The sequence below is a fragment of the Carettochelys insculpta genome, chromosome 1 (genome assembly GCF_033958435.1).
Source record: "Carettochelys insculpta isolate YL-2023 chromosome 1, ASM3395843v1, whole genome shotgun sequence".
NCBI lineage: Eukaryota > Metazoa > Chordata > Testudines > Carettochelyidae > Carettochelys > Carettochelys insculpta.
Window position 1 is genome coordinate 245,658,142 of NC_134137.1, and position 12,380 is coordinate 245,670,521.

The following is a 12,380-nucleotide window of genomic DNA, read 5'->3' on the forward strand; positions in this document are numbered from 1 at the left end:
TCTAGTACCTCTGGAGGAATTCTGCACCACAAGGCAATACAGAATTTTCTAGACATTAGTGTGTGCAGAATTTCCATTCCTTTATAATAGTGAGCTGCTGGACCCAGCAGAGCCCAGCTCACACACAGAGGACACTGTCAAAAGGAGCAGAAGCATTCCTGGTCACTGCAGTTCTCTGCCCTGAGGGAAGGAGGTAGCAAAGCACAGGAAAATCCACACAAACCTGGGACTAAGCACCAGGCTATTTCTCTCTCTGGACCTCTGGGTTCTCCCAGGCAGGGACTTTTGGTGGTAGGTGGGAAGAAGGATGGCTTTGGTCCCTGCAAAGCTTTCTTTGCTTTATAAGATAGTTGGCTTATCAACTGAGTATCCATAAGGCACCAGAAACCTACATCTAGCCAGAGGTAAAATTTCAGTCATTTGTAGTTCATGGGAAGGAAAGAAATGTGAAACCCTCTCACCAAAAAAGTAACAGAAGAACAAAAATAAGTAAAGATTGTTTCTCCTCTCAGGATTTTATTCTTAGAAGGGTGAAATGTCCCTATGAGTAGTTTAAGCCTCAGCTGAAAGGAGGAAATACAGCACACAAACTGAAATCTGAGTTCACATTATACCTATACTCATACAGTAAACCTTCAATTTAATGGACTCATAATGGGGTAAAAGGGTCCGTTATAGGCAAATGGTTATACTGTGTGATAATGCACTGACCATCCCAGCCCATCACTCACTCCTGTGCTCTATCTGCACTTCTCTTTCCCCGCTCCTGCCCCATTTTGTCCCTCATACCAGGAGAGGAGCTGAATGCTGGCCTGGCTTCTGTCACCTCCCTGTAGCTCTCAGAGCTGCGGCTCCTCCAGCCCCTGGCTCTGAGTCACCCACACAAAGGTGAAGGTAGAGTGTGGCCACCCCCAGCCTGTCAGTGGGCAGCAGCCTCCGACACCATGGCTACGTCTCAGCACCACTGCAGACACACGGCAGCCAAGCACTGGCATTTTCCATGCACACGGGGCTGGGGGAGGAGAGCTCCTTTATCCCACCACAGCCCTTTCCCCACCTGACTCCTCTGGCCCTGGTGGCCCCAGCCGCTGAGGTGGGCCCCTCCAGCCCTGGCAACAGTTCTGGTGAGTCTCTGGCATTTATTAGGGGAGAGAAGCGGGGCTGGCAGACAGCATCCATTATTTCCAAAGTCCATAATATCAGAGTCCATTAAATCGAGGATTTACTGTATAGCAACTACTCTTCTGAAACATCAAGCACATCCCTTAAGCAATAAAAAAAAATTAGCATTACACATACAGGAGCTGTTAATACAGGCTGAACCTCTCTCATCTGGCACCATCAGGACATGAATTGGTGCCTGATGAGAGAATTTTCCAGATGGGAGGTCAACATTTTCTAGCACATTAACTAACACTTCCACTGAATACTGGGCTCTTAGGAGATATTTTGGATAAATTACAGCTAAGTAACAGCACAGAACACAGAGCCAGTGCTGTTGGCTATAAACAAACTTTAGGGGACAACGGGAAACTTGGCAACTCCTATGACAAGCAGTCATCCGGCTAATTAAAATCACGCTGTATTACAGAGTTTGCCGGACAAGAGAGTTCCAGATTAGAGCGGTTCAACCTGCATAGGGCTGGACATGTTGCAGTAGGATTACTGAATTAAATTCATGGGGTTTATTGTGTTAAATGATTGATTTATTGTGAATAGTAACAGATGTAGCAGTGTTGGTCTAACAAAACAAACAAGAAGTCATGTAGCACCTTAAAGACTAACAATAATTTATTAGGTGACGAGCTTTCATGGGGCGGACACACTTCTTCAGATCTGGAGAGATGCCATTTCCAGTATGGCACTGACAGTTTTATAACACAGAGATCCAAAAAAAAGAAAAAAAAATTGAAATAAAAGCTGACAAATCAGATACATAGGACTGAAAGGGGAGCGGGAGCATAGGTTGGGGAAGAGGGGAGCAAAATACTAAGTGTTCTGCCTGAGATCACTACAAATATCAAAGAGCTGGAAGTTGTCTTTATAACGTGTGAAGTACTTGCTCTATTAAAGGCCAAACCTCAATGTATCAAATTTGAGCGGTTCACACATGTCCCTTTGAACATTGGTTGAAATAAGGAGGATGAGCCCCCAATTCTGTAATTAACGTGGTTTGGTCCAGTGATGGTATTTCCAGAATAAATATGAGGGGAAAGTTGGCAATGGGGTTTGTTGCAAGGAAAAATTCCAGAACTCATATTACTGTGGCACAGCCTGTGGTTGCTAGTGAAAATTTTCCTGAGGTTAGGTGGTTGTCTGTAGGAGACGACAGGCCTCTCACCTGGACACACCTTCTGATCCCCAACCTGGATTATTTTACTTGCTTCCAAAAATCCATAAACCTGGAAACCCTGGACACCCCATCATTTCAGATATTCGTATCCTCACTTCTGGACTATTCAGCTATGTAGACTCCCTCCTCAAACCCTATGCCACCAGCACTCCCTGCTATCTCCAAGATACCACCAACTTCCTGAGGAAACTACAAAACATCAGAAACCTTCCTGACAACACTATCCTTGCCACCATGGATGTAAAGGCTCTCTACACCAATATTCCACATAAAGATGCAGTATAAAAGATTAGGAAAACTAGCCCTGATGTTACCATAAGTGGCTTACCTATGTAACTTTGTTCTCACCCCAATTATTTTCAACTTGGGTATAACTTCTACCTCCAGATCAGCAGCAATGCTATGGACATCTGCATGGCCTCACAGTACACTAACATTTTTATGGCTGACTTTGGGGACAAGAGCTCAGGAAATATTCTATTACCCATCCTTTACTTACACTACATCGATAACATCTTTATCACTTGGACCCATGGTGAAGAGACTCTGGAAAAATTCCACAGTGATTTAACAACCTGCACCTCACCACCACCACTCTCAGCCTTGATCATTCCACACGAGAGATCCATTTCCTGGACACCACAGTACAAATCACTGATGGCCAGATCAAGATCACTCTTTACTGGAAACCCACTGACTGCTACACTTAACTATATGCCTACAGCTTCCATCCAGCGCACACCACATGATCCACCATTTACAGTCAGGGGCTAATGGGTTATGTTACAAACAGCTGGTCGTAACACGATTTGTTTGTAAATCAGAAATACCCTTACTGTATACCCTAATCCCTGGAGGTGTGTGAGGGTCGCGTGGAACCTTCACACACCTTGAATTTTGCATAAGTCAGGGAGGGCTTGGGTTGTGCCCTGGGAGGAAGCAGGGGGTTAAGCTTTGTCTGGGTTAGGGTGGGAGGGTGCAGTTGAGCTGGGGCTTGCAAGGGGGTAGGGGTGGGGGTTGAGCCCAGCCAGGGGGTTGAAGTTGGAGCCCCGGGCACAGGTTGGGAGCTCTGGGTGCAGATTGAAGCCGGAGCCCCCCATGCCAGGAAGCGTGAGCTGGGGCCGTGGAGGATTTGGGGGGGGGGGGCGTTAAATGGGGTGAACTGGGTGGGTGGGTTAGTTTGGGGGGTAAAGCCTCATATGCCTACAGAGGCTGACAGCGGGAGTCACCTAGGGCCTTCTAGAGTGACATGGTGACATGCCTGTTCTCTCCTACAGACAACCTCCCAACCTTATGAGGATTGTAACCAATAGCTACAGTCTATACTGCTGGAGTACCAGCCCTGGGACTTTTCCTTGCAACAAAGCCCGCTGCCAGCTTTGTCCACATATCTATTCTGGTGATACCATCACTGGACCTAACCAAGTTATTCACAGAATTATGGGCACATTCTCATGTTCCTCAACTAACATCATATTTGCCATCATGTGCCAACAATGCCCAGATGCTTTGTAGATTGGACAGACTTCAAACTCTCAGACAAAGGGTTAATGGGCATAAAACAGACATCAAAACATTCCTGATCCACAAACCAGTTAGTCTACATTTTAATGGAGTGGGCCATTCTGTTAATGACTTAAGAGTTTGAGTCTTATTGAAGAAGAATTTTCAGTCTGCTTTAGAAAGAGAAGCTGCTGAACTCTCTTTCATATTCAAATTTGACACATTAACATGTGGTTTGAATAGGGATCCAAATTTTCTGGGACATTATAGGGGCTCTTTGGCACACTTGGCATAATCTAATTCATGCCTCCCCCACAAGCTCCCCTGCTCTCTGATTTGCTCACCTTGATAATTTTTTTCTGATTTGTCAACTTTGATTACTGTTTTTGGTTTGCTACGCCTTAAATATTGAGTCTGTGCTGCTCTGGCTATGGTCTGAAGAAGTGGGTCTGTCCCACGAAAGCTCACCCAATAAATTATTTTGTTCATCTTTAAAGTACTACTTGGCTGCTTTTTTGTTTTTAAACAATACTGATGTAAGGTCACTGTAGGGCCATTATCAGGACCAACAAGATTCGTAAGAGAGTTACATACCTAAATTGGTGTCTGCTCGCACCAACAATTGAGTTTTTTCATTTCCTGCAGGTTTTAAATGCAGCGTTCCTACACCCTTTTCTTTAAATTCATTATCTTTTTTGTAGAACAGTTTGCACCTATAAAAGTCAGACAGTAAGTACACACATGTAAACAAATTTTAAGAAAGTATCCCTGAAGATGCATAATGGAACAATATAGAGTTAAAACCCTCTAAATAATTTAAACCTGACAATTAGATAATAGTAAAAAAAAAAAAAAGAAACAAACAAACCTCCCACGCATACAGTCTCCCATATCACAACAAAATACATTCTTTCAGTTCTCACATCAGCTAACCAGACAATAAATCCCACAGCAGGGAAACCTGTCTATATTAACGTTATTTCAGGAGGAAAATATGTCATTTACACTTCAAGTATAAACTGCTATCACTTATGTTTGAAACATACTCAAAAGGTGTGACAGTTTGACTATTCCAGAAAAGGACTGAAATCATAGCAAGTTAAATTTTTGTGAAAAATAAGACAGTGGCAGTTTAACAATACAGATTTTGACACACACAAAATACTCTTGGCCATTGTCTGAAACACCAATTTTATGGCAAAACTGGACAGTTAAAATCACATATAAGGCAGACACAAGTTAAAAGCATAAAAATAAATTTCAGTTGAACCATACAACAAAGGATACAAAAAAGGGAGAGCTGAACTTGAAAACTAGTTAAGTCTAAATTCCAGAGTCTGCAATATATTAACTTAAAACTTCAACGGTTATCCTAAATCAAGACCTTTGTTTCAAAATATTTAAAACTTCAATCCTGCCAACATTTAATATGATACATACATTGGTCACATGAACAGTTCTTTTTATGTCTACGGAATTACATGCATGCTTGAAGTTAACCATATGCATAAGCGACGGGAGCATCAGGGACCAAAACTCTATTTTAAATGGGCATAAAGTCTGAATTTAAAACATGGTCCAGTGTTAAAAGTTTAGACTTAGTATGTTAAATATTGTGAATTATTTCATATTCAGACCAAAATTTTCCTGACAAGTGGGGTCTAACTCTAGTCTCCTGTACCCACGGGCTATGTCTACATAGCCAAATTATTTCAGGTTCTCCAGTATCCCAAAGAGGAAGTTACTCACCTTGTGCAGTAAACGATGGTTCTTCGAGATGTGTGCCCCCATGAGTGCTCTACTCTGGGTGTTGGGGTGAGGTCGTAAAGTAATTATCTTCGGTAAAGACTGTGTACAGAGTGCTCTACTCTGGGTGTTGGTGTGTTCTTGCGGCACTTAGAGACCCATCCATAGTCATGCTGTGCAGAAGCACCTCTTTGTGCTCCGATACACGCATGGCATGGACTCCTTCATTCCTCCTCTACCTGACAAATAGTGCAGGATGCTCCAATTCAGGGGAAGGATGGAGAGAAGTGGAGCACCCATGGAGACACACATCTCAAAGAACCATTGTTACGGCACAAGATGAGTAACTTCCTCTTCTTCAAGCAGCGTCCCAGTGGGTGCTCCGCTCTGGGTGACTATGAAGCAACAGTCGCCGAATAGAGGTGTGTTTGGAGCTCAGTCGCTCTTAGTACACAACACAGCTTGGCCCACCTGGATAGAAGATGCGATAGTAGACAAGAGAGCGTAATGCCAAGCAAATGTGTTGCTGGAAGACGATGTGGCTGCCTTACAAATGTCTTCAAAGGGTACATTTTTGAGGAAGGCAGTAGTGGAAAACATGGCCTAGGCTGAGTGGGCTGTGACAGCACACAGTAGCTCCCTACAAATAAATGCATAACAAGTGTGAACAGGAAAGAAAACCCACTTGGATAGTCATTGAGATGAGATAGGCAGGCCTTTGGACTGATCTGCAAAGGATAGGAAAAGCCTGAGAGACTTGCACGACGGCTTTGTGGGGTCAATGTAGAAGGCCAATGCCTGGGAAATATCTAATGTGTGCCACACCACATGCGATGGGTCGGAATGTGGCTTTGAAAAAAAATAAAGGTAAGTGGAGAGGTTCATTAATGTGAAATGATGAGGGAACTTTGGGTAGAAACTTGGCGTGAGGTCGTAAAGTAATTATCTTCGGTAAAGACTGTGTACAGAGGCTCGGCCACTAGTGTAGCGACCTCCCTGATGGGACTATCCGCTGTGATCACCATGAGGAATGAGACCTTCATAGACAGATGAAACCAGGAGCACATCACCAAGGGCTTGAAGGACAGTCTTATAAGGCGGTGAAGCACATGGTTATGGGGCCAGATGGAGACCAGCGGAGACCAGATGGAGACCAACACGACGGAGAGGTGTTTTGAAGGCCCATTAAACATTTGGAGATACGATTGGCCAGGAACATATTATATCCATTTTTGGGCTGATGAAAAGCTGCTAGGAGCACAGCATGTACCTGGACCATGCTGAGACTGAGGCCCAACTCAAACAAGGTGCTGCAGGCAGTCTAAAAGGATGGACAATAGCATGGTATGAGGCACTGCCGAATGATGGGCATCCATCCAGTGAGAAAACCACCGCCATTTATAAAAGTAGGATTTCTGTGTAGATTCCCATCCACTGTTGATGAGGATTCTCTTTACTCCCTCAGAGCACGTGGGTTTGACATTGTTGAGCCACAATGAAGCCATGTGTGGACATGTGGTTTGAGGGGACTGGCATGCAGGGTGCGGCTGAAGCCCTGAGACAGAAGGTCGCGGCAAGGAGGAAATGGATAAGGAGCCACTAATGACATCCAAAAGAGGTAAGGGTACCAAGTTTGTCTGGGCCACACCGGCGCTACTAGGGTGAGGAGGGCTTGCTCTTACCTGACCTTGAGCAACACCTTGTAGAGTAGTGGAATGGGAGGGAACATGTACATTAGTGGTGTGTTCCACGTGATCGTAAAAGCATCCCTGAGGGAATGTCTCCCAAATCCTGCTCTGGAACAGTACCAGTGGCATTTCCTGTTGGTGAACAGATCTAGGTGAGGGTAACCCCACAGTTGGAACACGTGGTTGAGGGCACCCACGTAGATTTCTCATTCATGATAGTTGGTGAACGAGTGACAGAGCATCGGCCATCACACTGAGAGCTTCAAGAAGGTATGTGGGCTATGGGACTGACCTGGTTGTGAATGCACAATATCCAGTCTTATGGCTTCGATGCCGAGAGATGGTGAATGAACTCCCCATTGTCAGTTAATGTAATATATGCAGGTGGTGTTCTCAAGTAAGGATATAGACCGACTTGCCATCTAGGAGGCGCTGGAAATGTTTGCAGACATCACAGACCGCTCAAAGTTCCAGCAGGTTGATGTGATGTGTTTGTTTGTTTTTTTTTTTTAAATGAATAACCATCTGCTCTGCACCAGGTGATGACCAAGGTGCTCTCTCCCACCAAGGAGAGAGGCATCTGTGGTGAACATGATCGGTGGTGGTGGTTGATGAAAGCGCATGCCAGTGAGGATGTTGCCCAGGCACATTCACCATTGAAAAGAAGTAAGGACCCAAGAAGGAATGGCTATAGTCTTGGAAAGAAGATCCCTCACTGGAGCATAGCACAAACCCAGTCAGGACTCGAAGCAGCGTGAATGGAGCCTGGCTAGCTTGAACACCTGAGTGGTAGTGGCCATATGGCCTAGTAGTGCTAGGCAGACATGCACTGCAGTGGTGGGTGACAGGCACACTGCCTGAATGAGACTGCACAGGATGAGAAACCTTTGGATAGGCAGGACAGCCATAGCAGTGACGGTGTCTATGTATGCTCTTATGAATTCCAGAGCTTGAGTGGAATGTATCATAGATTTTGTGTAACTGATGTGGAAGCCCAAGCTGAGCAGGTGGTGAGTGGGGACATGCATCATGTGTCGCACTTCAGGAAGCGACAGTCCCTTTATGAGCCAGTTGTCCATGCTAGGGAAACTAATGACCCTCAATGACGAAGGTAAGCGGCCACCATCACTGAAGTCTTGGAGTACATGCATGGTGACATGGAAAGAACAAATGGGAAGATGCGATATTGGTAGTGGGAGCTTCCACTGTGAAACAGAGGAAGCATATGAGCCAGATGGATGGTGATATGGAAATACTCATCCTGTAGGTTGAGAGCTGAGAGCCAGCAGTTCTAGTCCAGGGTCACCATCCTGAAATATCTGTAGACAACATACTTATTGAGCTGTCTAAGGTCCAAAATAAGTCTCCAACCACCATTCTTCTTCTGGGTGAGAAAATAAGTAGAGTAGAACCCCCACCCAGGAATTCCTCAGGGACAGGCTTGACTGCCCCTAAAGAAGGAGGTGCTGAACCTCCTGGTCGAGGAGATTCTCGTGAGAAGGGTCCCTGAAGAAAGACAGGGTCATAGAAATGAAGGAGATGGAGTAGCCTCAGTCCAGAACCCATTTGTCTGTGGTAATGCCTTCCCACTGGCACAGAAAGGGGCTAACAGGGTGGCAAAATGGTTGTGTATCCGACGTCCTGGTGACAAGACTGGATCAGACTCTCAACCACACCCTCAAATTTGCTGTTTGGAAGGTTGAGGGTGGGGCACTGAGGATTGCTGGCTCTGGTGGGGTGTGCCAGAGCTTCAGTGCTGCAGTTTGTTTCTGATGCTGCTCAAAGTAAGCTTGTTGGTGGGACTGTTGGAAGTGCTCCCAAGGTGATGGCAAGTATCAAGCCCACTTCACTTGGGGTGTATAAATTCTGAGGGTTTGCAGAGTAGTTCTGGAGTACTTCATTGAATGAAAGATACGATCCATCTTCTCCGCAAAAGAGATGCTGGTGGGCAAGTGACAAGTCTGACATTTTGCTGCAGTTCTTTTCGTACCCCCGAGGGGATGAGCCATGATGTGTGGTGCATGAAGACTGCCACTGCAGTGACATGTGCCGCTGTGTTGGCAATGTCCATGGCCGACTGCACGGCCATACTTGCCATCATGTGGCCCTCCTTGATGATACTGGATAATATTTGCCATTGATGCTCGGATAAGGCTGGAACCAGCTACTGTAGTCTGCAGTAATTCTAAAAATAGTTATCTACCAGCACGGCCGCATAGTTTGTGGCATGAAGAAGGGTGCCAGAGGAGTAAACCTTTAGACCAACGATGTCCCACTTCTTGCTAGCCTTATTTTGTGGGGTTGAGTGGAATTACTGAGTCTTACTGTGGACCACATCCACCACCAATGAGTTCAGGTGCAGATGGGTAAATAAAAATTCAGTGTTCTTGGACACTACAAAGTACTTTTTATCTGGCTGTTTGTTGGTAGGTATGATAGATGCCGGGGTTTGCCACAGCACCATGGTGAAGTCCATGATGGGTTCATCCATTGGCAATGCCACCCTACAGGATGACGGGCTGTACTGTACGCAGGAACCTGTATTGTTTCACCTGGACATCTTGCGTGTCTTTGTCCAGTCACTGTGCCACCAATCAAAATAGGTCTTGGAAAGACCTAGTGTCACCTGCTGTTGGGGGTGACAGGGTGAGCACCACAGCATCCGGCAAGGAAGAAGAGGGATGTAGTGTGGAGCCCCTTCCCCTTCTGACAGCGATACCTTGATGCCAGGATTCACTGACAGTTAAAACAATACCATGGATGGTCATGGTGAGGGTGGGCAATACAGATGACAGTGCCAACTGAGTGTGCCAGTGCCACGACCTCCCACGCCAAGAAGGCCACTGCTGCTCTGGTTACAAGTAGTGGTGGGCAAACCATGGAGGAGGTGGCAGGTGGTATGGCATGGTAACCAGCATAGGATGGACGTCCTGCCAGAGGTGCACTGGACTGGAGTGTTGGTATGAGAACACACTGGCACCATCAAAACATATGCCCAGTGTTGGAGGCTGATGTCAGAGACAAAGGATGATGCTAACTGGTATGAGAGACATGAAGAAGTTGGCAGCCTCGGCAATGAGCAATGCCAACAAGATGGTGCCATGCTGGGCTGTTGTGCAATCGGTGCGGACGTTGGCACCGGGCCTTTTGGTGCTGGACGCTGCGGCATGCAGGGCATGGCAGAGGCACTGTGTCTGTTTATAGTGCCATCCCAAATCCCCTGATGCTTGAGAATGGGGAGCGGTACCCACCTGGTCTTACATGATATCCCCAGTTCCAGAGAGAGCAAACTGTTTCGCCTACACGCAGGCATCGACACTGCCGCAGACAATGTTGCTGGTCTAGTGCGCCAGCCCTTGGCTGCCGATAGGCTTTATGCTGTCATCGGTGTTAAGCGGGGCTGCTGGTGCAGTCAGTGCTACCAAGATCACCAGTGCATCAGTGCTGACGACACTGACACAGTATGTTTGCATTTCAGCATGGAGTGCACCTGCTTATTGATTGCAGCAGGGATGGTGGTAGGGAGCCCAGAATGTTTTTTCCTTCTGGTGCAGCCTGCACAAATGCTTCTGGAGACCAGGAATGGGCAAGAGGGAGATCAGACACCCTCGTGGGAGCATCCCCCAGCCTCTAAAGATTCTCCCACGAGAGTGTCTGATCTCTCTCTTGCTGTGAAGCCTATGCTACATGCATGCCAGAGAACACAAGGAGCCATTTCTGCACATGTGCGGGAAACCATGGCTATGGAAGTCTCCACGTGCCGGCACAAGGACAGACCAACACCCAGAGTGGAGCACTCACACAGACACTACTCAAAGAATAAACAGCTACTCCATGTCTTTGAAATGCACTGTTATTTTGAAACATTTTTCAGAATAACGGGCATGCTATTTTAGCATCCTTGTACTCCTTGTTGCAGGAGGAGTAAGGGATGCTTTGAAATAGCCTATTTTGAAATAAACTTGAAATAAGATACGCACTTTGTATCTTATTTCAAATTTAGGGTGCTGTGTAGACATAGCCATATGTCTGCTTTGGGAGATTTTCTGAAGCACCTAAATGACTTAGAACAACAAATCTCAGATTTCAAATTGCAAAATCAGATGGTGTACACATGTTCAAAGAATTTCAGCTTTCTTGAACTGTGGAAATTCAATACATATACAGGTGGTGTTGGGTGCAAGCAGAACAAACATTTGCTTATCAATTTTGTTTGAGTGTTGTTCTCAAATGTTAAAGAAGCCTTAGATGTTCAGAGGCGAAATATCTTCACAGAAAAAAAAAGTCAACATAAAATCTAAAGTTATAACCATTAAGAAACTTTAAAAAAGGCGCAAAACATAAATTTCATCAATTTAGGACTGTAGAATAGGAAAAAGGCATAGAATTTGCAACATCTAAAGAAAAACAAAAAATTTTATTTTTTTGAAAACATTTACATCTATTTTCTTCTTTAAAAAAGAAATAATGATTTTTATCCACTATGGCTGTTAAGCATTAAAAACGATCACTTACTTTTTTGAGTAGAAGGCATCATCTTCCTTTACCTCATTAACAACTGCTTTTGGTGGTTCCTCCTCCTCCTCATCTCCTCCTTAAACAAAGGAATAGTTTAATACAACCCATCAACACATTTTGCAGATACCACTTTAAAAATATTTTCTTCACACTGTATTATTGATACACAACCTAAGTTATTTATTCAGAGCACAATACAGTTCCCAAAGATTATCAAAAATTATTTTAAATGGATGTGTGTTTTGGAGGTAAGGCAACTGTAAAGAAACTTCTGTAGTCAGTAAGTCTAGTGTTTTAATAGCTTCACCCACTGACTGTAATTAGGATCAACTAATCATCATATTCCAAGTTTGAATACTAGATCATTAATTAATAAAGGTTTATTTTTTGAGGCTTTTTTTTTTTAATTTAGGATTTTGGTGAGTTGGGAGATTGTTAGAAAGCAAAGAGATATTCATGAGTAACTTTCCCCCCAAAAATAAACTATATGAAGAGCCTGAAGAGTATTCTTGGGGTAGCTCTGTAGTGAAGGAGACTTACACCAATTATATCAAGGAATAACTGCCTATAAA

General features: G+C 44.8%; 1 protein-coding gene across 5 annotated transcripts in view; it reads right to left on the reverse strand.

Moving 5' to 3' along the window:
• Nucleotides 1-12,380, reverse strand: part of NUP50 (nucleoporin 50) — a 50,398-nt gene that overhangs the window by 9,127 nt on the left and 28,891 nt on the right. For all 5 annotated transcript variants that reach the window (XM_075003513.1, XM_075003522.1, XM_075003528.1 and 2 more), the window contains 2 exons: nucleotides 11,806-11,884; nucleotides 4,451-4,569 (listed from right to left, as the gene is read on the reverse strand). In XM_075003513.1, the coding sequence (XP_074859614.1) occupies nucleotides 4,451-4,569; nucleotides 11,806-11,884 (198 nt within the window). The remainder of the gene's footprint in view (nucleotides 1-4,450; nucleotides 4,570-11,805; nucleotides 11,885-12,380) is intronic.